This window comes from Oncorhynchus tshawytscha, linkage group LG02 (assembly GCF_018296145.1).
Source record: "Oncorhynchus tshawytscha isolate Ot180627B linkage group LG02, Otsh_v2.0, whole genome shotgun sequence".
Lineage (NCBI taxonomy): Eukaryota > Metazoa > Chordata > Actinopteri > Salmoniformes > Salmonidae > Oncorhynchus > Oncorhynchus tshawytscha.
Window position 1 is genome coordinate 31,875,275 of NC_056430.1, and position 26,615 is coordinate 31,901,889.

Consider the following 26,615-nt stretch of genomic DNA (forward strand, 5'->3'; position numbering starts at 1 on the left):
TGGTCCTGGGTTTACCTCAGCCACGCTCAAGGTCCTAAACAATATCACAACCGCCGCCTTCATCAACCTGGCCATGGATTTTGACTGTCAATTACTGCATCGTTATCGGCAGACTCAATAGCCTTGGCTTCTCAAATGCCACGCCTGGTTCACCAACTACTTCTCAGATAGAGTTCCGTGTGTCAAATTGGAGGGCCTGCTGTCCGGACCTCTGGCAGTCTCTGGAGGTGCCACAGGGTTCAATTCTCGGGCTGACCCTTTTCTCTGTATACATCAATGATGTCGCTCTTGCTGCTGGTGATTCTCTGATCCAACACCATTCTGTATCCATCTGGCCCTTCTTTGGACACTTAAAAACCTCCAGACGAGCTTCAACGCCATACAACACTTCTTTCATGGCATCCAACTGCTTTTAAATGCTAGTAAAACTAAGTGCATGATCTTCAATCGTTTGCTGCCCGCAACCTCCCACCCGACAAGCATCACTACTCTGGACGGTTCTGATTTAGAATAAAATATGTGGACAACGACAAACACCTAGGTGTCTGGTTAGACTGTAAAATCTCCTTCCAGACCCACATGAAGCATCGCCAATCCAAAATGTAATCTAGAATCAGCTTCTTATTTCACAACAAAGCATCCTTCACTCATACTGCCAAACATACCCTTGTAAAACTGACCATCCTACCGATCCTCCTATTCAACAAATTGGACGTAGTTTATCACAGTGCCATCCATTTTGTCACCAAAGCCCCATATACTACCCACCACTGCGACCTGTATGCTCTCATTGGCTGGCCCTCGCTACATACAGTTGAAGTCAGAAGTTTTACATACATTTAAGGTATTTGGCTCTCTGTTTTTCACAATTCCTGACATTTAATCCAAGATTCCGTTTTAGGTCAGTTAGGATCACCACTTTATTTTAAGAATGTGAAATGTCAGAATAATAGTAGAGAGAATCATTTATTTCAGGTTTTATTTCTTTCATCACATTCCCAGTGGGTCAGAAGTTTAGTATTTGGTAGCATTGCCTTTAAATTGTTAAACTTGGGTGAAACGTTTCGGGTAGCCTTCCACAACACAAGCTTCCCACAACACGTTGGGTGAATTTTGGCCCATTCCTCCTGACAGAGCTGGTGTAACTGAGTCCGCTTTGTAGGCCTCCTTGCTCGCACACACTTTTTCAGTTCTGCCCACAAATGTTATGGGATTGAGGTCAGGGCTTTGTGATAGCCCCTCTAATACCTTTACTTTGTTGTCCTTAAGCCATTTTGCCACAACTTTGTAAGTATGCTTGGGGTCATTGTCCATTTGGAAGAACCATTTGCGACCAAGCTTCAACTTCCTGACTGACATCTTGAGATGTTGCTTCAAATATATCCACAGAGGGCATCATGAGGAAGTAAAACTACTTTGTGAAGTCCCTCCTGCAGCAAAGCACCCGCACAACATGATGCTGCCATCATGATTGATTTGCACTTTTCAAACCTTAGAACATGTCTCCTTTCTGAATGGTATAATGGCTGCGTGGTCCCATGATGTTTATACTTGCTTACTATTGTTTGTACTGATGAACGTGGTACCTTCAGGCATTTGGAAATTACTCCCAAGGATGAACCAGACTTGTGGAGGTCTACAAAAAAAATTCTTGGCTGATTTCTTTAGATTTTCCCATGATGTATAGCAAAGAGGCACTGAGTTTGAAGGTAGGCCTTGAAATACATCCACAGGTACACCTCCAGTTGACTCAAATGGTGTCAATTAATCAGAAGCTTCTAAAGCCATGACATTATTTTATGGAAATTTCCAAGCTGTTTAAAGGTACAGTCAACTTAGTGTCTGTAAACTTCTGACCCACTGGAATTGTGATACAGTGAATTATAAGTGAAATATTCTGTCTGTTAACAATTGTTGGAAAAATGACTTGTGTCATTGTCACGCCCTGACCATAGTTTGCTTAGTATGTTTATACGTTTTGTTTGGTCAGGGTGTGATCTGAGTGGGCATTCTATGTTGTATGTCTAGTTTGTCTGTTTCTGTGTTTGGCCTGATATGGTTCTCAATCAGAGGCAGGTGTTAGTCATTGTCTTGATTGGGAACCATATTTAGGTAGCCTGTTTTGTCATTGTGGATTGGGTGATTGTCTATGTTATGTTGCTTGTTAGCACAGTGTTTGAGTAGCGCTATGACATCATTTTCTGGAATTTTCCAAGCCGTTTAAAGGCACAGTCAAGTTAGTGTATGTAAACCCACTGACCCACTGGAATTGTGATACAATGAATTAAGTGAAATAATCTGTCTGTAAACAATTGTTGGGAAAATTACTTGTGTCATGCATGAAGTAATGTCCTAATTGACCTGCCAAAACTATAGTTTGTTAACAAGAAATTTGTGGAGTGGTTGAAAAACAAGTTAATGACTTCAACCTAAGCGTATGTAAACTTCCGACTTCAACTGTATTCATCGCCTAACCCACTGGCTCCAGGTCATCTATAAGTCCTTGCTAGGTAAAGCACCGCCTTAGCTCACTGGTCACCATAGCAACACCCACTCCACAGGTATATTTCACTGGTCATCCCCAAAACCAGCTCCTCAATTGGCTGCCTTTCCTTCCAGTTCTCTGCTGCCAATGACTGGAACGAATTGCAAAAAAATAAAAATAAATGTTTTAAATCACTGAAGCTAGAGTCTTATCTCCCTCTAACTTTAAACATCAGCTGTCAGAGCAGCTTACCGATCACTGTACCTATACACAGCCAATCTGTAAATAGCACACCCAACTACCTCATCCCCATATTATTACTTACCCTCTTGCACCCCAGTATCGCTACTTGCACATCATCATCTGCACATCGATCACTCCAGTGTTAATGCTAAATTTGAATTATTTCACCTAGTTAATGCCTACCTCCCTACTCTTCTACATTTGCACACACTGTATATAGATTTTTCTATTGTGTTATTGACTGTACGTTTGTTTTATGTGTAACTGTTTGTGTCGCACTGCTTTGCTTTATCTTGACCAGGATGCAGTTGTTCTCAACTGGCTTACCTGGTTAAATAAAATACTTGTTTTTTTTAAATCACTGGGGCCAAAATTCCTGCCATCCAAGACCTCTATACCAGGCGGTGTCAGGAAGGCCCTAAAAATTGTCAAAGACTCCAGCCACCCTAGTCATACTGTTCTCTCTGCTACCGGACAACAAATGGTACCAGAGCGCGAAGTCTAGGTCCAAGAGGCTTCTAAACAGCTTCTACCCCCAAGCCATAAGACTCCTGAGCATCTAATCAAATGGCTACCCAAACTATTCGCCCCCCCCCCCCACACACACCTCTTTTACACTGATGCAACTCTGTTTATTATTATCTACTAACCAGTTCCCCCTAACAGTGACTCTGTACCGGTACCCCCTGTTATATAGCCTCGATATTGTCATTTTACTGCTGCTCTTTAATTATTAGTACTTATATTGCTCTTTTTATTTTTATTAAAACTGCATTGTTGGTTAAGGGCTTGTAAGTAAGCATTTCACTATAAGGTCTACCTACACCTGTTGTATTTGGTGCATGTGACAAATAAAATTGTATTTGTTGACACTCAAACCGGGGTACCAGGCACCTACTACCATACCCCGTTTAAAAGCACAAATCTTTTGTCTTGCCCATTCACCCTCTGAACGGCACAGGTACAAAATCCATGTCTCAAGGCTTAAAAATTATTCTTTAACCGGTCTCCTCCCCTTCATCTTTTTTTTGGGTGGGTGGGGGGGGACAGAAAAGTAATGTTTGGGAAAGATTTTTCGAAGTGGTATAAGAGGATGATCGCAGTGTGATGATTGTGAGGCTCTATACAAATTTGACAGTCTTAAGACGGGGACTTCGAATATGCCTGTCACGTCAAAGGAACTGCATACTGTTCAGATGGGTTAAATGGAAACTGAAATCTTTAGACCTACAATCACTCACATAGCCTGCATAATTAAGCATTTCCTGCAGTAAAATTATACACCAAATGTAGGCAAAATGCTGACTCGGTAACAGGAGTGAAGAAATATGATATTTCTTTCAGCATCTTGAGAGAATGCAAATGCTCAGTTAGATACCATCTGTAGCGGCACCATATTTATCAGCATCATAAAAGCTGATAGTATTTCAACCACATAACATATGCATCCAAACCTGAAATCTTATCAGAAACATGTTGGGTCATTTTAACAGCTTTCCATTTCCTTAAAGATGACAGAAAACTTTACCGATGTCAACTAGATTGAAGCATTCATTCTATTGATTTATGACATTCTGGCGAATAAAGGTTTATCTAGTCTTCTAGGGCAACATATGACCGAAGAGAATCTGCATGCATCTAATTATAGACAAGGCCTACCAAAATGTCAGAAATTATAAGCAGAAACATCTCAAATCAGGCCAAAAAAATCCTGCCTCCCTGTCAAAAAAAATAATAATTCTGCTGTCTTTGACTGTATAGTGTATTTTCTATATTTGCAGGTAAGAGTTGGGCGCAGGCCTCAGTTTTTCACATGTAGTCGGGTGATTGTGGATGGGTTATTAGCAATTGCGGGAGGGTGCGGGTTTACAAACATCTGACCCGCACACCACTAGTGTGTGTGTGTGTGTGTACGTACAGTGCCTTCGGAAAGTATTCTGAACCCTTGACTTTTAACACTTACGTTACAGCCTTATTCTAAAATTGATTCAATGTTTTTTTCCCCCCTCTTAATCTACACCCCATAATGACAAAGCAAAAACAAGTGTCGAAAAACTGAAATATCATATTTACATAAGTATTCAGACCCTTTACTCAGTGCTTTGTTGAAGCACCTTTGGCAGCGATTACAGCATCAAATCTTCTTGGGTACGACGCTACAAGCTTGGCACGCCTGTATTTGGAGAGTTTCACATTCTTCTCTGCAGATCCTCTCAAGCTATGTCAGGTTGGATGGGGAGCGTTGCTGCTGCACAGCTATTTTCAGGTCTCTCCAGAGATGTTCGATCAGGTTCGCCCCCAGTCTGAGGTCCTGAGCAGGTTTTTATCAAAGACTTCTGTACTTTGCTCCGTTCATCTATGCCTTGATCCTGACTAGTCTCCCAGTCTCTGCTGCTGACAAACATCCCCAGAGCTTAAAGCTGCCACCACCATGCTTCACCGTAGGGATGGTGCCAGGTTTCCCCCAGAAGTGAGGCTTGGCATTCAGACCAAAGAGTTCAATATTGGTCTTTAGGTGCCTTTTGGTAAATTCCAAGCGGGCTGTCATGTGCCTTTTACTGAGGAGTGGCGTCCGTCTGGCCACTCTACCATAAAGGCCTGATTGGTGGAGTGTTGCAGAGATGGGAGAAACTTGCAGAAGGACAACCATCTCCAGAGGAACTCTAGAGCTCTGTCCGAGTGACTATCGGGTTCTATGTCACCTCCCTGACCAAGGTCCTTGTACCCAGATTGTTCCATTTAGCCACGCAGCCAGCTCTAGGAAGAGACTTGGTGGTTCCAAACTTTTTCCATTTAAGAATGATGGAGGCCACGGTGTTCTTGGGGACCTTTAATGTTGCAGAGATTGGTTGTCCTTCTGGAAAGTTCTCCCATCAATCCTATCTCAGAGCTCTAAGGACAATTCCTTCGTCCTCCTGGCTTGGTTTTTGCTCTGACATGTACTGTCAACTGTGGGACCTTATAGACAGGTGTGCCTTTCCAAATCATATCCAATCAATTGAATTTACCATAGGTGGACTCCAATCAAGTTGTAGAAACATCTCAAGGATGATCAATGGAAACAGGATGTACCTGAGCTCAATTTTGAGTATCATAGCAAAGGGTCTGAAAAATTACGTAAATAAGGCATCTTTTTAATACATTTGCAAATAAAAAAATCTAGGTTTTCGCTTTGCCATTATGGGGTATTGCATGTAGATTGCCGAGGTTGTAACAAAATGTGGAAAAAGTCGAAAGGACTGAATGCTTTCTCAAGGCACTGTATATATGTATGAGCGTGTGTGTGTATGAGAGAGAGAGAGAGAGAGAGAGAGTGTGTGTGTGTGTCTCACCATGCAACAGCACGTCTCGGAGGGAGCGGCTCTCCAGAGACAGGCGGGCCAGCCGTGGAGCGTGGTCTTTCCTCACACGCAGCCACAGGTCCTCAGTACGCTCCAACCGCCCCGTGTGACCTTCCTCCAGCTACACATATACATGTTATTGGTTGAAATCTCATAGGCAATTGTACAAAACAAACACAGCTTCTCATTATGCTCCAACAAATGTTTACGACATTCCTCCACATAACACCATCAGAAAAAAGTGGGTCTTTAGCAATCATGACAATCACATTCTCAGTCGTGGTGACAACCCTCACAGCAATTTGATCATTGAGATCAAAGAAATTCAAACAGAAAATCAAACTTGTTGCAAAACAAAAGCCATGACTGACGAGTGGCTTAAGTGAGACATTGCAAGTAAGCAGGCTGAGAGTCCCAAGACATAGCATGAACAGAACCTGGCAAAACTGGTTGAAATGTCATTATCACAACAAGAAAATGGTTGATAGTTCATTTTAACATTAATTGCAAACAGTTTTTCCCACTGGGAAAGAAAGTAGTAGCCAAGGCAAAACCAGATGGAGTGTGAAGGTGCATGAAAAACAAGGTTTCCAGTTTGAGACAAAGGTTAGCTGAGGCTGGGTTGGTGTACCTGTCGCAGGGAGGCAGCAAAAGCGTCGTGGGAGCTGTTGAGGCGTGTTCTGAACTGGGAGCAGATACTCTTCGCCAGCTTGGCAGCACTCAGGCTCTCTATGGCATCCTGGGCCACATTTCTCTTCCACTCTGGTGTGATGGCAGGAGGGTTCACAAACGTTATCCTCTGGATGATCTTCATAGGGGAAGAGAGAAAGCGGGAGAGAGCATTTGTGAGTTGCTATTTTGCTAATGACAAATCAAGATTGTTGTTATTCCAAAAAAATACTTTAAAAAAAAATCATATTCCAGAGGCTTGACTGGGAATTGTTACTTGTTTGATCTGCTCCCAGACAAGTCTCGTAACAGAGGATCCTGAATGGAAGGTCACCTCCACGTGATAGGCAGCGTTAAGGATCTGACCAAGACAGGCAGAGAGATGGAGAGAAAACAGAACAAGATGTTATTATTTTAGTTAAAACAACTGTCTCGTGGGAAAAATGTAATTACATACAGTCTTTTACGTCGTCTTTTGAGGAATCCTATTAGCTAACGTGACTTTACACACACACCTGTTTGAGGTGGTTGGAGGTGACGTTGTGGACGGAGGACTCCATGTTGGACTTCTCCAGACTGTTTAGACAGCGCTCAAGGGTTCCTACAAAGCTCTCCCTCAGGTAGTCCACAGAGCTGATCAGCTTGTTGGCCACCGCTTGGTTTAACCTCACAACTATCAGCTCCTGGATCTGGTGGATGCAGGATTTTATAACCTTTGAAGTAACAGGCTCTCCATTGGTCGCCACTATGAGGTCTGTGAGGTCAGAGAAAGACACATTGAATGAAAGCGTGAGTGAAAGATAATGTGACATTTTTCAAGTAGGCTAAATGGTTTTTCTTACATTAAATGCATAATTTGTAACCTGTCAAGTGGTATTCAATGTTTTTGGCAAAGTACCATCTTTACACCTGCTGCTGACTGAACAATGGATCTTCCTCCCTCTCTCCCCCCACCATGCCAACTTTTTGACACTTCTGCATTTTGCAACTAATCATGTCTTTGGTTGCATCTACTTTTTGTGTCAGCTGAATGTCCCACATTGTCCTTTTAGTTCCTACACAGGTCACCTCAAGATTGTGTCTTGTCAACTCAGTGTCATCCATCACCAACTGAAGGTCAGTTTGGGGTCAGTAGTACAGCTATGGTATGCTATTATCTCAGACACTTTTGACAGCATCAGTCTTTAGTTGGCCTTTGGCCTGTGTACCTGTGAACTCCAGGTTGGCAGCATCCTCCAGCAGCTGTTCCTTCATGCTGCTCAGCGTCTCCACGATCATCTCCTTCATCTCCTCCTGCTTGCGGTTGGCAATGGCCATCAGGGAGGTAAACAACTCGCCCTCCTTCTCCCGCGTGTACTCCAGCCGCCGCGGCGTGATCTGCAGGTCCCTCTGCATGTCAAAGGCCTGCAGCCAGGGAGAGAAGGATAAGTCAGTCTCTGCCACCACTATCATTTTTCTCTACTTCAAATTAAACAACTTTGTTACACAATATAGATTTAATTAGGTAATTGATTGAATCCCACACAGAAGTCCCTCTACTCCCCTGGTTGATGAAGAGGTCGAGGCAGCGGCAGTGCACCCCGTTGAGCAGGTTAGCAGCCTCCACATGCTGGAAGTGGAGCACCTGGCGGGTGAAGGGCACCAGGAGGCGGTGTAGCCTCTCAAAGACCTCCCCCAGTACGCTCTGGGGCTTGGTGGCCAGGCTGGGCGTCTGGGAGGGGGCTCCGCAGGAACAGTTCCCTACTGGGGTACTGAGAAAGCCTAGGGACAGCAGTTGCTTGTAAAGGGGGCTCTTATCCCTCTCCAGGCGCCGGCTGGGCTCGGGGGAGGCCTCGGCTGGGATACGGATGAAGAAGATGGGGAAGGGGAGCGTATCTTTGACTTTCCTCAGCTCAGCCACCTGCTCGGCAGTGAGGGTGTCCTGGTTGAGCGCATAGAGTATGATGGGAACCACGTTACGCGTGCAGTCCTCCAGGGCCTCCTCGATGGGCTGGACACTGGGGCACGGCACCACCATGATTTTCGCCTCCTGACAGAACAGGGAAGATACTTCAGTCATTCAAATGGTCCTAGCAGCACTCAGACGCTTATATAAATGTTGTGGAGAAATCTAAACACTTATCAAAAGGCTAATTCTCTGGGATTAGTTCTTTTAATCCAAAGATTTAGGTTGAGAAAACATACAGGGGAGTACACAATATTTCTCCAAATCACCATTGGCTCCAACATACACTACTACCACCATCTTGTTGATGATTGTACAAACAGTCACATAACAGTTTCTAACTAGGACATAAATGAGTGCCATCCCCCATAAACACAAACAGTCTGGTCATGGGAAAGGGTATGGGAGGGCAACAGAACACCAAGCAAGAAAACATTTTTGCTCCACTTTTGATGAATTATACAGTAACAGAAATAGAACGAGAGAGGGAAAGAAATGAGGGGGGAGCACAGTGTAAAAGAGAGAAATGACAAACGCAGCCACACAAAGGAGGCAGTTAGTCCTGTCTCCAAGAAACAAGCGCTGTGGCCAACTGAGCAGTTTCTTTGGAACAAAGATCAGTTGTAAACAAATTTTTCTAGGCTATCAAAATAAATAGAATGTTTGAATTTTCATAATACAATCGATTTCCAAATGTAGTCCAACAGCTGAATATCTGTGGGCTACTTTATCACAGCTATATCAGACAATGGACTGTTTCAACCCGCAATCTGCTTCCCTTTCAGTCTGACAAGTTGTCTAGATAGAGACACATCTAACATGCTGTCAAACTTCTAATGTGTCACTTCAAAACAGCATTCTCCAATAATAGCATACTTGGATAGTCTATGCTAAAGATGTCTCGACCGATTGTTGAAAACAAGCAGGACATTCTAGGCTATATGAGTGTGTGGCAGACTAATGTCGGAGAGGTTACGTAGCTCTGAAACACGCATCCAAAAGGTTAGCACTATCCCAGTTCTGTGTATCACTGTGTGGGGAGTCCAGGGGAGATGGGGTGGGGAGGTAATTAGAGAGTTAGTGCTTTCCTCTACTGGTCTCCCAAAATGGGGCGTTACAATTCTGCCATGGCTGTGTGAATGTCACAGTGGGCTGAGAGCTGCTTCCCTGCCTGCCTCTAGCCCCTGAGTAAACAGCAGCTGGGTACACCTCTGAACCACTGCTCTGACTACATCATTAAACCACATCTTAGCCCACCTACCCGTCCTGGCACATGCGTTTGAATTATCATGAGAAGTTTAAACCAGGTTGACAACTGTATAAAACGTTACATTACAGCCCAATTTGACAGCTTCTCAGGTAAGGTCTCTTTCATTGAGTAAACAATAGCAATAGCTCCCCATCTAGCCTACCATATATCTTATTTTACTAGGCAAGTCAATTAAGAACAAAATCTTATTTACAATGACTGACTACTCTGGCCAGACCCTAACAACGCTGGGCCAATTGTACACCGCCCTATGGGACTCCCAATCACGTCCGGTTGTGATATAGCCTGGAATCAAACCAGGGTCTGTGAAGCCTCTAGCACTGAGATGCAGTGCCTTAGACCGCTGCGCCACTCGGGAGCGAAATCTGACTTTCCTTTAACACTGAAAACAAAACAGGAAAAATAAGATGGGTACAGGAGCACCTCCACTTAATATTTACTCATGTGTGTACGTAATCACACAGGTCGTCACATATAGACTTACTCTGGCTCTGTGACTGCTCCATTCATACTCAGAATCCTGCCTTGACAATTTAACACACAAAAAAAGAGACCAAAACCAATAACAGGGCAACCTGACATATATAAGCTCATTTTGGGCTCCAAATAATAAGCTTGCTATTAGAAATCATTTGGCAAAACACCGAAAAAATAAAAAAGGTAAACCATGACATGCGCTAATAAACAGTGCCTTCAGGGAGGCATCTGGGCATAACCATGGAAACATCATCACAGCGAAGGGTTTGGAAGTTATGTGCCCTGGTCATGTGAATCGCATCAGATCAGGGCCATTAAGTGGTGGAGGGTGGGCGGGGGGCCAGGCGGCCGACAAAGCAGTGCAGGCAATGCCTGCAGGGCTGTCTGGGGCCTGTCGACGACCAGCTAAGCGAGGCCTTTGTTTGAAGGATTAAGCGCTACTTTTTTCGGCCAGCACGTGACAAGTGAGCACAGTGCAATCCACCCACCAAGGCATGTTGATCAGCCGAGCAAGATGGGCTACATGTCTATCCACCTGGTACAGGAGTCAACGAGTCCTCTGTATGCAACACCACACCATTTTCCTGGTGCCACAGAAAGAAATTGAACCCAGAGGGAGAGTTCTGACTAACATGAAAAATCTACTCTGTGCAGTAATCTGTGTGTCAGCTAAGCCATGTGTGAGAGCTACATTTCCAGCCTGGAGAGAAATATTAAAAACAAGCCTACCCTTCTAGTTCACATTAGAGAATGAACTAACGTATCATCAGTGGGATGACGGTAACGGCAAAGTCAGAAACTCACTCATGTGCCAACCAAACAGGCATTTATAATATCAATGCTGTAACGTCAAATGAGCATACCAAAAAAGGACCCTTTACCATTAATCCTGCTACTCTGTGCTATTTGTAGGCTTACATGGTAAACAGAATCCCACCATCAGAATCCTCCTCACATGTCCAAATTGCATCCAAACAAGAACCTCTATATCCAAGGACCCCATTCACTAACGGTTGTCACCCCTACGGTCCATCAGGCAATCTCAAACCACCTGGTTGGAGACTGCTTCTACCCGCAGGCAGTGCAGATATTGAATAGCTGACTGTGTGGCTAATGTTTCTTCCGCAAGTACATGGAGTAGCCAGCCAAATTTTAAAAAGTAGCCAGCCAGGGTGCTCGGGGCGCGCGCTTCCCCCCAGGGTAAATACTAGTGGCCTCTAGAACATTCTAATACTTTGATTACATCCAAAATACACTTAAAATTATAAATACTTTAACGACTTGGTAAAATTAGTTTCGGTATTGAGTAGAAAGACATGACTTTACAATTAAAATGACTCAAAATTGATGAATTGTTAGTTGTTTTGGATATTATGTAGACCTAGGTCTATATTATCAGGACTATTTTCTACGTAAGATGACTAAAGAACGACCGATAATGGTCTGGTTCAATATATCAGGCTGATATTGTCCTTTTCTAGGCTATCGGCCCTTCTCTACCAGCTTTGACGATAGCACCAGCTTTGCGATGTAGAGGGACTATGCCAGCCACCACTCACCGCCTGAGCCATGAGCACTGCACAATGCAGGAATGAGGAATGTCTAGCTGGGAAAATCAGCAGCAGAAGCATGGCGGCTCAATCTCCAACAAAGGTGCAGCATTGAGAAATTGTTGAATTGACACAGTGCCCAAAATCAAACTCCTGTTACAAATATTAGTGAATTCACTAATAAGGCTCATGTCAACATGCCCTGACATGCATGCAATAAGCAAGCTAGCTAAGAATATAGCTATGTGACCTTTTAACAAAGATTATCAGAACTAACCCTTTCATCTGTGGTGCTAGCTAGCTAGATCAGCTACTTTGCGAGCTACCCGGCTAGATAAATATGGTGCCGAGTTGTCATATAGGAGCTAATAGCCAACGTAGCTAGCTAACGTTAGCTGGTTTACAAACACGGAACCATTTTCGGCAAAGAGACATCGGACTTGCGGTGTAAAATTAGCCACACTGAATAAAAATATAAAATGCAAAAATTTCAAAGATTTGACTGAGTTAAAGTTCATATAAGGAAATCAGTCAATTGAAAGAAAATCATTAGCCCCTAGTCTATGTACTTCACATGACTAGGAATACATATGCATCGGTTGGTTACATAACGATTAAAAACAACAAAAAGTTGGGGCATGGATCAGAAACCACTCAGTATCTGTCTGGTGTAACCACCTTTTGCCTCACACAGCGTGACATCTCCTTCGCATAGAGTTGATCAGGCTGTTGAATGTGGCTGTGGAATGTTGTCCCACTCCTCTTTAACGGCTGTTGCCAACGGAAGTTACTTGATATTGGTGGAAACTGGAAAACGCATTCATACACGTCAATCCAGAGCATCACAAACATGCTCAATGGATGACATGTCTGGTGAGTATGCAGGCAATGGAGAGAGACATTTTCAGCTTCCAGGAATTGTGTAGAGACCCATGCGACATGGGGCCGTGCATCCTTATGCTGAAACGCAAGGTGTTGACGGTGGCTGAATGGCACGACAATGGGCCTCAGGATCTCGTTGCGGTATCTGTGCTCTCAAATTGCCATTGATAAAATTTTATTGTGTACATTGTCTATAGATTATGCCTGCCTGCACCATAACCCCATCATGAGACACTCTGTTCACAATGTTGACATCAGCAAACCGCTCACCCACACGAAGCCATACACGCGGTCTGCCACAGACAGTTAAAACCAGGGTTAAATCAGTTTAGAGCAAACTTCTCCAGCTTGCCAGTGGCCATCAAAGATGAGCATTTACACACTGAAGTCCGTTACAATGCTGAACTGCAGTCAGGTCAAGACTCTGGTGAGGATGACAAACACACAGATGAGCTTCCCTGAGACGGTTTCTGACAGTTTGAGCAGAAATTCCTCGGGTGTGCGAAACCAGTTTCAACTGTCCGAGTGGTTGGTCTCAGACAATCCCGTAGGTGAAGAAGCCGGATGTGGAGGTCCTGGGCTGGCGTGGTTACACTGGGTCTGCGGTTGTGAGGCTGGTTGGACGTACTGCCAAATTCTCTAAGACGACCAAGGTGGCTTATAGTAGAGAAATTAACACTAAATCCTCTGGCAACAGCTCTGATGGACATGCTTTTTATTGTCCTCAGCACAAGGTTCACCTGTGTAATGATCATTCTGTTTAATCAGCTTCTTGATATGCCACACCTGTAAGGTGGATGAATTATCTTGGTAAAGGAGAAATGCTCACTAACAGGGATGTAAACAAATTTGTACACACCATTGGAGAGAAATAAACTTTATACATATGGAACATTTCTGGGACCTTAGATTTCAGCTCATGATCCATGGGAACAACACTTTACATGTTGCGTTTATATTTTTGTTCAATGTATTTACTAGTGTGCTGATCTGACCAGCCATAATCGTATCTGAAAATTGACAGTTGATAGACAGATTAGATTATTGTCATAATAGGGAAAGAAAGAAGTGTTTAAAAATTCCAAAATAAAAAAAGGTGGAATGTTTATGGACCAAGAAAGCAGTAGATCAGCGAGCCTGTGTGCATTCTCACTTCTCAAACTACGGGCAGATATGAGCCATTCAGACAGCACTTCCATCGTCGTTTCACCTTATGAACATTTATGGCTTGGTAGCAAACGGCATCGCCATTGAGCTAGTTCTCATAGCAGCAGTGAACAACACCAAGTGACATGAGCAATGGAGAGAGATGTGAAAGGAAGCAGAGTTACAGCTTTACTCTATCCAGTCGTAACATAGGATCAAGTTACAACACGGCCATTTCTTGACAGATGTGTTACTATCCAATTGAGTGGTTTCAAATTTCATCCTGGGTTGTTTAAAGATGCTTCCTGACAGCTGAAGGAAAATGACAACAAAAAAAGTTACATTGAATAGATGTTATTTTATATTCTCAAACTAACAGCAGTGGCTATATTATGTCCTATGCAAATGTTGATCAGCAGATTAATAAGTCCCAAATGGAAAGCAAACAGATTGTCATCTGTAGAACCATACACTGTACTTATCAGCCAAAACAAGCTCAATAACAATGCATGCACAATCCTATTGAATATGCACACACCTGTATTGTGAGGAGGCCTATGCCATCTTAATTTACCCAGTTTATTATTACCATTATGTTATGTAGTTCGTTTTCAATCTAAGTCACAATTATTGTTTGATTTTAAAATGAATGCAAACATGGCTGTTGCTGGAAAATGTCCAAATGTATTCAGACTACTTCCCTTTTTCCAAATTGTTACAGCATTATTCTAAAATTGATTAAATAAAAATAACTTCAATCTACACACAATACCCCATAACGACAAAGCGAAAACAGGTTCGACATTTTTTGCAAAAGTATTACAAATAAAAAGCTATGTATTCAGACTTGAAATTGAGCTCAGGTGCATCCTGTTTCCATTGATCATCCTTGATGTTTCTACAACTTGATTGGAGTCCACCTGTCGCAAATTCAATTGATTGGACATGATTTGGAAAGGCACACACCGGTCTATATAAGGTTCCACAGTTGACAGTGCATGTCAGAGCAAAAACCAAGCCATGAGGTCAAAGCGAATTATCCGTAGAGCTCCGAGTCAGGATTGTGTTGAGGCACAGATCTGGGGAAGGGTACAAAAACATTTCTGCAGCATTGAAGGTCCCAAAGAACACAGTGAACTCTATCATTCTTAAATGGAAGAAGTTAGAAATCACCAAGACTCTTCCTAGAGCTGGCGGCCCGGCCAAATTGAGCAATCGGGGTAGAAGGGCCTTTGTCAGGGAGGTGACCAAAAACCCGATGGTCACTGACACATAGCTCTAAAGTTCCTCTGTGGAGAACCTTCCAGAAGTACAACCATCTCTGCAGCACTCCACCAATCAGGCCTTTATGGTAGTGTCCAGACGGAAGCCACTAGTCCGTAAAAGGCACATGACAGCCTTTAGCTGAAGTCTTTAGCCTGAATGCCAAGCATCACGTCTGGAGGAAACCTGGCAACATCCCTACAGTGAAGCATGGTGGTGGCAGCATCATGCTGTGCGGATGTTTTCAGTGGCAGGGACTGGAAGACTAGTCAGGATCGAGGGAAAGATGAACGGAGCAACGTATAGAGAGATCCTTGATGAAAACCTGCTCTAGAGTGCTTAGGACCTCAGACTGGGGCGAAGGTTCACCTTCCAACAGGATAACGAAGAGCCTGGACCTCAATCCCATTGAGCACGTCTGGGACCTGTTGGATCGGAGGGTGCGGGCTAGGGCCATTCTCCTTAGAAATGTCCGGGAACTTGCAGGTGCCTCGGTGGAAGAATGGGGTAACATCTCACAGCAAGAACTGGCAAATGTGGTGCAGTCCATGAGGAGATGCACTGCAGTACTTAATGTAGCTGGTGGGTGCCCCCCCTCCCCTTGTTCAGAGACACACTATTAAATTTCTGTTAGTCACATGTCTGTGGAATTTGTTCAGTTGATGTCAGTTGTTGAATCTTATGTTCATACAAATATTTACACATGTTAAGTTTGCTGAAAATAAACAGTTCACAGTGAAAGGACATTTCTTTTTTTTTTGCTGAGTTTACATTTGTAAAAATTCCAAAAACCTGTTTTTGATTTTTCATTATGGGGTATTGCTTATAGATTGAGGGGGAAAAAACAATTTAATACATTTTAGAATACGACTAACGTAACAAAATGTGGATAAAGGGGCCTGAATACTTTCCAAATGCACTGCGTTTTCAAAATGCTTACTACCTCCAGCTCACATTGCAAAGTGTTAGGTGACGTGCTGATATGCAGCGATAGGCAGACTATGTTCATGAATGGAGGAGCTCTGCAATTACCAATTGAGTAATTCAAAAGGCTCTCGCACATCTGAGCTATCTTTTTTGCAGGTGCATGGTAGCAGTTGAGACGGAAAATGATTAGGAACCCACCCACAACTCTTGATAGGATCACTGCTCTTTAATAAGCTTTACGTATCGGCCTTCAGAGCTTTTGTGAGTTTCTTTTCAAATTAGCACCCTTATGTAGACCTAGCCCCACCCACATCCGTTCCACGCATCGAATGGGGTTTGAGTCAAAGAAAAACAAAGTGTGCTACCAAATATAACAATATGCATTTCATAAATATTCAAATAAAGTTGAGAAATAAAAAGTAGTTATTTTAATCATGGCCATCAAAACTAGGGATGCACGATATATCAGTTAACATATCGGAATTGGACGATATTTGCTAAAAATGCCAACATCGGTATCAGCCCAATGTCTTGTTAAGCCAGTGCAAAACTGATGCCAAAGCTGACGTGCATACCTATATAACGTAGGTACATGACGTAATGACACCACGTAAAATTGCTCTACACGTTCAACACAGCATTCCTAACCTAGCCCATAATGTCTGCTGTGTGGATCGAGCAGTCAACAAGTCAAGCAATCATTTGATAAGAGTAAGAACTTCAGCAAGACAACTCAAAGGCGAAATCCATTAACGCCAAGATAATGGAATTTATTGCCCTTGACAATCAACCGCTCTCTGTTGTGGGTGATGTTGGCTTTAGAAACTGGTCGAGCACCGGTACACACTAACGTTACCAAGTGCGCTATTTTTCCAGATGTTGCCCTACCGGAGTTACACAGTAATAGCGTCACTGCTATTAGTTTCACGACATGCTATGGAACGCCGTTTGGGTCTTTGCTTGTCAAAAAAGATATGTCAAATAACAGTTCTATTATAGAATGTTGTGTTTTCTGAATTTGCACGAGCAAGCCAAGCGCCACCACTACTATCAGTAGCACTGTCAACTGTACAAAAAAAGTCTGCACCAGCCACAAACAATGTGTTAACAATACCAGGTTGGTAATAAAACATTTGTTTGACCGCAACTGGGGTAGCTAGCTAGCTTTAGCTTGGTACCTAGCTAGCACCAATACAACTAGCCTGTAAACAATGACCAGTAGAAACTGCAGTTATTTTCACTATACTTAGCAATGATTTAGGAATCCTTGTGAGTAAGTACTAGCTAAGTAGCCACTTGTTGTTTGCCTATTGAAATTGTACTTCATGAAAATAAATAGCTAGTCAGCTACTTAACCCTGTCGCCCAAAGCTAACATTATAAGCAGCCGGCTAGCTTCATCTGGCTTGTGAGGCTCAACCGGACCGGGTTATGTGTTGTGAAGCTAGCCACAATAAGGATAGGGTACAATAGTGGAATTCGCAGTTTGCCTTCAAAATAAAAGTACCTCTTTGAAAGTGATGCAGAAGGAATCATGTCATATTTAGACTATATAATGTTAAAGGTTGGAATGTGAAGCAATGAAATGGGGTATCAGTCTACTCGGTGACACCCACAGACCACAACTGTTTAGAGTTTACACAAAAATGAGCATTGTAGCTCTTATCTTGGAACTGTGAGTGTGTGAAATCACCTCCCCAGTCAGCCTATGGTGTGTATTGACATTCATATTGCACTGTACATCTTTACTTAAGGATTGGGGATCAATGAAACGGGGTATCAGTCTACTCAATATGCAAGATATTTTTTCCCCCCCAACATCCTCCTCAGAGTTATCAGACTCCAAAACATTCACAGTATTGTTTTTCTTCAGGAATAGTGTTCAATACACATAGGTTAACAATAAATGTGGCTCAATTCCCAGTTGTTTCAGAGTCCCGCAATAAGAGCTACGACAGTAATGTTCTCTGGGTGTCACAGAGTAGACTAATACCCCATGTCATTGATCCACAATCCATAGGCAAGACTGCACAGTGAAATAAGTATGCCCACAATGCAATTCTAAAGTATAATACATCCAGTGTTACGTCAGATTGTCAAATTAACTAATTGTCTTTTGTTGATTTTATATAACATTCCAACCTCGTTTAGCATGATCCATTCAATTATGGCATAATTATACTATTTGCGTCACTGTCAATGACATACTTTTATTTTGAAGGCTAACCACAAAGTTCTCCATTGTGGCTAATCCATATTGTGGCTAGCTTCACGGATGGGTCCGACCACCGTTAATCATCAAATCAAATAAGAACGGTCTAATAAATTAGGGTTATTTTAGATGACACATAGCTATTAAGTTAGCTATCAAACTATAGCTACTGAAACAGATTTGTGTTGCCATGTTTTTGTGGAAGAACATTGGTCGCATCCATCAGCTAGCTAGCTTTTTTTTAATGACCAGCACTGTAGGTGCGCGAGACAACTACCAGCATCATAGCATATGTATCAATGAATCGTTGTGACATATGAAATTCGAGTGATAGTGTAATCAATTTGTAATAACTACGTAAAAGTATGAATGCATTAAATTATTGTGACGTGCAGTCATATTCAGGTAAGCGAGCTTATTTGACACAGTGTTATTATGTCAAACAGTGTTATTTGATGCATCTTTTTTGACATGCAAAGACCCCAATGGCGTTCCATAGAAATCCTGAATGAGACAAACTGAACAACGAAACAGCACAGCAAGTAAGTGAAAGAAATGTTTTGATTATGTTCTACTGGTAATGGGGACATATGTAAATGCCAACAAAATAATGTGTTGGTCAGCGTGGTGTGTGTGTGTGTAACCTTTATTTAACTAGGCAAGTCAGTTAAGAACAAATTCTTATTCACAATGGCGGTCTACCCCAGACGACGCTGAGCCAATTGTGCGCCGCCCTATGGGACTCCCAATCACGGCCGGATGTGATACAGCCTGGATTCGAACCAGGGACTGTAGTGATGCCTCTTTTACTGAGATGCAGTGCCTTAGACCGCTGCGTCCACGTGTGTGTGTTAACTATTCAACTGTACAAGAATGCTTAAAAGGCCACTAAAATGTTTTATATCAACATTGTTTTTTGCGACAAGGAAAATATCGGTTTCGGTCAAAAATGTAATATCGGTGCATCACTAATCAAAACTGTTAAACACATTTCACACCAGCAGAAACAATTATCAGAAGCAATTAAGGATAACGGAAACCCTGGTGTACCTGTAGCAGAGGGTGGTGCAGGGTGATCTCTAGCTCGGCCAGTCTGTGGGCGGGGTCCTCACATTCCTCCTGGATCTCCAGATCCTCCCTGGGCACCGTATCCCAGCGCCCACAGTGGGCCGCCAGCTGGTGCACCAGCTCATACTGGCCGGGCAGCGCCAGGCTGAGCCGCGTCTGGCGTCCATGGGTGAAGCACAGCTTCCTCCTCTTGCAGGCCGTGCCATGAACGCCATTGCAGGCCTCGCCCGCCACGGGACCTAGGGGCAGGAGCCGCTCCCCCAGCAGGCAGTTGAGCAGCTGGTAGCGTGCGGCACAGTCCTGGCCAAGAACCAGGATGTAGGGAGCGCTGCACACGCTGCTGTGCAGGAACTCCTCTTCATGCCGGGGGAAAAAGATGTAGCTCAGCTGACCTGGGAGGAGAAGGTACAACATGTAGAAGGTACAACACCGCCTGGTACAGCAACTGCTCAGCATCTGACCATAAGACGCTACAGAGGGTAGTGCGTACAGCCCAGTACATCACTGGGGCCAAGCTTCCTGCCATCCAGGATCTATGTAATAGGCGGCGTCAGAGGAAAACCCATTAAATTGTCAAAGACTCCAGTCACCCAAGTCATCTGCTATCGCACAGAAAGCGGTACCAGAGCACCAAGTCCAGGATCAAAAAGGCTCCTTAACAGCTTCTACTCCCAAGCCATAAGAATGCTTAACAATTAATCAAATGGCCACCAGACTATTTACATTGCCCCCCCCCAATTGTTTTTTACACTGCTGCTAACTATCATCGATGCAGTCACTTCACCCTTACCAACATGTACAAATTGCCTCAACTAACATGTACACTGACTCGGTACCGGTACCCCCTGTATATAGCCTCGTTATTTTATTGTGTTACTTTTTACTTTAGTTTATTTGGTAAATATTTTCTTAACCATTTCTTCAACTGCATTGTTGGTTAAGGGCTTCTAAGTAAGCATTTCACAGTAAGGTCTACACTTATTCGGGCATGTGACAAATAAAATTTGATTTGATGTATAGAAGGGAATAGTGCTGGGGGCCAGGGGGGGCTTGGGTCATTGTGCCTCTCCCTTCTGAGGGGTAAGGAAGGAACCTTTATTCTTCAGGTATTAGACTTAGAAACAATCTGCATATGTTGATAATACAATGTAATGTTATAACACCAAACAAACAACCCACTTTATCTTTGAGCAAATTCCAATGATTGGCTTACAATACAGAAATATCTTGCTTCAGCTTTAACTGGACCTGTTGTGAACTGGTGACTGGCATCGCTCTGTCTGCACTTCTGGCATATAAAAGGCCTGAGGGATAATCTATTGTGTTTACTTCAAAAGCCCCTCAGACTCATCTGTTATCTCCTGACCCATCTCCGTGGCAACCCATATTAACAACAAACAATTCATCCTGGCTCATCACAGGAAGTGGTCATAATCCTCCATGATGCTGAGTCATGGTCTATTTCAGTTAAACAACAGACAAAGAACAGAGGCCAGAAATGGAATACCACTCCTTTCTCCCTCCCCACCCCTTCTTTTCTCCCTCTATCACCATCCTGTTGCTCTGCAACTGTTAATCTGGTGTTACCCTGCCTAGTGTTTGACCTAAAACATTATAGATGCAGGAACAATCCAATGAATGATTGAACCACAGGAAATGTATTTAAAAAATATATACCTAATGTACTGTCTACAGGGCAATTCCACAATAACAGACTCCAATTTTTCACTTTAAAAATGTCAAACTATCACTAGAGCTTGAAGCATGTCATCTAGCATGACAACCACTGTGGTTTGTTGTTAGCCTTTACTATGAAGGTTTGACAAAGATGCATACATATTGTATAGGCCCACTTGATGGGAAGGGTATGGTTAGACTGGCTTTTCCCATGAAATTTGACATTCTAGATGCACTAGATTGAAAGAATGAGAATGTTGAAAAACATTATTGGAAATGTGGATGCAAGTGTGTGTGTGTGTGTACTAGTGGAGATACTTAGCCCAAACACACCTTAAAAGCTGTGGTTTTCAACTGGTTTTACCTCATTACCCAAATTGAACCAGGTCGCAATCCAATATTCGCATCGTGATTTTATGTTGCCAAAATCCAATCCGAAAAACTACTTTTAATGCTATATTGATAGTAAATGTACCAATTGTATGATAAGGAAACAACAGTCCCACCTTTTTTCATGTCAATAATTCCACCAGTTGAGAACCGCTGCCTTAAAAATGGACAACTAGCGGTCTTCCTACTTTTGGGTAGTCAATTAGCCCATGTCTGCTAACATTATTTAGATAAGTTAACTACCTAAACTATCTAAACCTATAGTAATCATGGTCAAATTACCAATCGGGGGCCCCATCAATTATGTTAGTGACTCTCACTCAGATATCATATTCCAAACTGCAAACATTTCTCTCCGCCCCATGACAGAATGTGTAGAATTGCAGCAAACATGCTTTAAAATTGCAACACTCTCTCTATGCCCCATGGCAAAATGTATAGACTTTCAGGAAATTAACTTCAAAACATATTTTCTCTCTCTGCTGTCAAGAGGGGGTTGTTAAAATATTCTGCTCACATGATGAATACAGATTTTTTTTCTGGCCCACACCCCCATTAAAAGTTGCCCATCCCTGCTCTACAGAGTAGCTCCCTACATAGTTCTACAAACTTTAGCGCGACAGATTTTTTTGGAATGCAACACAAACAGAGCTCCGTAGCTCAGCTTTCGTAGACTGAAATCCCTTTGGGACAGGAAGGTTGGGCTTAAATGACAGCCGTATACAGTGGTGAGGAGGAGCTCAGTAGAGCCTTTGTGTCCGGAAGTAATTTAGCCATTAATTGTAACCATTGACATTAAGTGGAGTTGCTATTTTCTCAAGTCAATTAACTTGACATTCCTGGATAACTCATTATACTAATAAAGTCTGATTTAAATCAACAGAGTTTTTTTTTAAAGAAGAGTACAATACTGTACATATCTGGCAGTGTTGGCAAAATCACTACATATCCCATTGAGCCAAGTGGGGAGAAGCTGTCACATTTTCAAGACCAGTAAGAAACGTTCGGCAAAACCTACGCCAATGACGGCGCTGGATCTCAAAACTGAACTTAGATCTGTGTTAAGTAGCAATGATAGCTCAAACCAGTCATGACTTTTCAACAAAATAAATCATTTTCAAGTTTCTTTCCAGTACATTTCTTTGTTCGATGATTGTATAACTAGGAAAGGAATATTGAAGTTGAGGGTGCAATGTTTATGAAGTCTGGCAATGAGGACAAAAACTAGCATAGTTCAGCTAGCCAGCTAGTTCAGCCAGAGAAAATCTTGGGTCTGGATACAGCTGGGCGCACATGCACACTAGGATAATTCAGGACACAGATTGTAGTTTTTATGCCCTGATATCAGGAGCTGGCAGCAAAAAGTTTGATTAAACAATTCAGAGACAAACTAATACATCAGTTGACACATTTATGGACAGCGAATCGATATACAATCCCAAAATCAGTTGCACCTGTCAATAGTAAAACAAAGTAAAACAAAGCTTCAAACAATGTTTGAGTGAACCCAAATCCAGAAAATGAATGGTGAAGTGGCTTCCGGACTTGGTAATCTCCTCCTCCTCACCACCAGTATACCTTGGCTCAAAATAACTAATCTCCTAAACAGGAACGTGAGAATCACACCCACACCCTGCTCATCAGCCCACTTACTTCGAGGTAAGGCAATCCCCAAATCAACTAGTTTAGTGACTACTTCTATGTTTATCACCACCAGTACATGTTTCCTTTTAGCCTCAGTTCCTAAAGTGGGAATCTCTGCATATTTGTGGCACTTTATGTCCTATTGTTGAGAAAGACTTACTGGTCCTAATCTCTTCATTCTTTCCCTCTAAATCCTATTTAATGCATTTTCTACAGTCGACGTGTTGGCAAGGAAAGAGGGGAAACAAGACATTTAAGCCTACCTCATCACCCATTCAGAAGACAGTTCAGCTAATTTTTATTTTACCTTTATTTAACTAGGCAAGTCAGTTAAGAACAAAATCTTATTTTCAATGACGGCCTAGGAACAGTGGGTTAACTGCCTGTTCAGGGGCAGAACGGCACCTTGTCAGCTCGGGGATTCGAACTTGCAACCTTTCGGTTACTAGTCCAACGCTTTAACCACTAGGCTACCCTGCCGCCCCAATAATAGTTATCCACCTGTTTTGTCATCCCACCACTGTATATAGATTGAGTACAGGTCGGAACCCTGTGTGCCCTGTAGGAAATGCCCTACCTCAGCACACATTCCCAATTAGAATATTATGGGATGTGTATCAATTCTGCTGTGCCGTTTCCAATCCTCCTTGAATGACCACAATCAGAAGAGTTTCCATTCAAACTATGGCTAATATAGAGTGACAGACGTTCCTGTGTTTGTGGTCGGATATGTTTACAGGGCTTGTCGATGGGCTTTATGCTGGAAGCAACAATCATATTACACTTCAAGAGTTTGTTGAGTGGTCACACAACAAAGGCAAAATCTGTATTTTTTTAGTGTGAGATTTTTGGTAATTTAGCAGACACTCATATCCAGAGTAAGTAGTAAATGCACACTTTTTTCTGAATATAGGTTTCTCAAATGCTAGTCAGGATAGGCCTACATGTAATAAAATGTGTTTATCATGTTCTTTATCATTTGTATAATTTACTTCCTTTCCCAAAGGATCACTGATTGTGATCCAAATCTAAGACAACAAAATGATAATTACTGTAGAATGTAAAATAATCACAGGGTCATTCAATGACAGGCATATGAGTACTGTAGCTGCATGAAGCCACCATGGATAAATGTAACCTCGAACTGTGTGTGACATTCAATAAGGCCTAAACCTACCCATGTTTAGCGAAGCACGATGTATTCTGAGAAATGTGAGAGTTTTACTCTACATTATGTTGTGATGATGCCAAGGTTAATTATATTGGTAACAAATCCGAAGAGCTGCACATCTTACCTGCCTCCAGAGCAGCTGCCTCGGAGCTGGCGGCCGATGCGCAGGCATTACTGTAGTTCTGTTTTATTTCCCGGAAAAATGCGTTGGTCTCTTTCAGATTATTTTTTAGTTGTATGGAGTGTTTATTGTAGCCGTTGAAGATCCGGGTTAATTCTCGAGCTAAAGGAGTCACTTTCTGCAAATTTCCGCCACCGATCCCCTCCATGGCAATTCGAGTCTGCAATGAGACACAAATAGGACAACGTTCTTCTCTTTAATACTAACGTAACGTTACCACCCTATGAACCGAATATAGTAGACATATGTGTCCCAGTCTAATTGCCAGTTTAATTGCCATTGAAAGTTAACTACTGGACAAGGGTGCAGGGAGTGATCGTCAATGTGATTTACTGCTCAGTTTCAGTGAGTTACCTGGTCTCACTTATTTGGATTTCCAGTATTGTTCAACTACTTTCATCAGCATCCCAAATGTTTGATAACCACCTCTAGCAGAGGAAAAAAACCTAGGGAGTGCCCCGGGCCATGAATGACAGACAATCAGTCCAAAAAAAATCCACAGTGATTTAAACGCACGGTTTTGCAGGCGAAACCGCAGTCGCGGGTAACGTTGATTTACTGCCGTGGGTAACTAGCTAATTCCGTAGCAAAATCACTGTATCAAAGTGCACAAATAAACAAACTCACTTTGAACGGAAGATATCTTGATAGCCAATGTCCTCCAAAATAATTGAACAAACGACTGGCTTAGCTAACATTAGCTGTACACCGTCTCTAGCCCTAACTAGCTAGCAGGGTCTCAAAGTTAGTGAATTGAGATGACCAATGCCAACTACGCTAGCTAGCTCCGTAGCTTAATTTACCTTCCTATCCTAGCCAGCAAAACAGGCATCGTATTCCATACTAATCTGTTTTAAAATAATTGCCACATTACCCCAACCGACGTCATTACGTGAGCTCCCTCAAGCATATTTTTTTAACTGGTGCTATCTACCGAGACTCTGCTAATTTGATGTCTAACCAGAGATACTTTTAAGAAATTAAATTGTAAACTCCATTCGATTGGTATTAACGCCCGTGCGGTGCATTCTGGGCGATTCTGGGACAAGGCGCGCACATCTTCAAGGAGTGAATGGGAGTCAATTGGGTGCGAGCTCAAAAATCCAACATTTGCATAAATTACTGGAATAAGACACACAGCATTACACATATTGTGTGAGATAATTAACTTGTTCTCGCATAGCTTTGAAATTGTGACATTACGAGGAAAATAGGCAGGTTTCTCGAACCAATCCCTGATTTCTGGAAGGGATTGCGTGACGCAGCATGACAACGTGACCATTCATTGGCCATTGAAATCCCTATTAATTCAGGGCTTTATTGACATGGGAAATATATTTACATTGCCAAAGCAAGCGAAATAGATAATAAACAAAAGTGAAAAGAACAATACAAAATTAACAGTGAACATTACACTAACAAACGTGCCAAAGGAATAGAGACATTTCAAATATGGCTATATTGGGGCGGCAGGGTAGCCTAGTGTTGGACTAGCAACCGAAAGGTTGCAAGTTCAAATCCCCGAGCTGACAAGGTACAAATCTGTCATTCTTCCCCTGAACAGGCAGTTAACCCACTGTTCCTAGGCTGTCATTGAAAATAAGAATTTGTTCTTAACTGACTTGCCTAGTTAAATAAAGGTAAACATATATAAACGTAACAATGTGCAAATAGTTAAAGTACAAAAAGGAAAATATAAATATGGCTGGTATTTACAATGGGGATTGTTCTTCACTGGTTGCCCTTTTATTGTGGCAACGGTCACATATCTTGCTACTGTGATGGCACACTGCGGTATTTCACCCAATAGATACAGGCATTTATCAAAATTGGATTTGTTTTCTAATTCTTTGTGGGTCTATGTAATCTGAGGGAAATATGTGTCTCTAATATGGTCATACATTTGGCATGAGGTTAGGAAGTTCAGTTTCTCATTTTGTGGGCAGTGTGCACATAGTCTTCTCTTGAGAACCAGGTCTGCCTACAGCGGCCCCTGTCAATAACAAGGATATGCTCACTGAGTCTGTACATAGTCAAAGCTTTACTAAACTTTTGGGTCAGTCACAATGGTCAGG

General features: G+C 42.5%; 1 protein-coding gene across 4 annotated transcripts in view; it reads right to left on the reverse strand.

Annotated features, from left to right (window-relative positions):
• The window catches only part of dstyk (dual serine/threonine and tyrosine protein kinase), a 46,544-nt gene extending 20,828 nt beyond the window's left edge, over positions 1-25,716 (reverse strand). Inside the window, exons 1-10 of one of the 4 annotated variants that reach the window (XM_024378543.2) lie at positions 25,168-25,714; positions 24,895-24,986; positions 24,484-24,700; positions 19,460-19,869; positions 8,282-8,767; positions 7,947-8,142; positions 7,254-7,492; positions 7,016-7,099; positions 6,701-6,877; positions 6,061-6,190 (exon numbers count right to left, since the gene is read on the reverse strand). In XM_024378543.2, the coding sequence (XP_024234311.1) occupies positions 6,061-6,190; positions 6,701-6,877; positions 7,016-7,099; positions 7,254-7,492; positions 7,947-8,142; positions 8,282-8,767; positions 19,460-19,869; positions 24,484-24,688 (1,927 nt within the window). In that variant the 5' untranslated portion in view covers positions 24,689-24,700; positions 24,895-24,986; positions 25,168-25,714. Of the gene's footprint in view, positions 1-6,060; positions 6,191-6,700; positions 6,878-7,015; positions 7,100-7,253; positions 7,493-7,946; positions 8,143-8,281; positions 8,768-19,459; positions 19,870-24,483; positions 24,701-24,894 lie in introns of all 4 variants that reach the window. The other 3 variants (XM_024378550.2, XM_024378535.2, XM_024378558.2) reach the window with 3 other exon arrangements.
• Between the last annotated feature and the right edge of the window lie 899 nt (positions 25,717-26,615).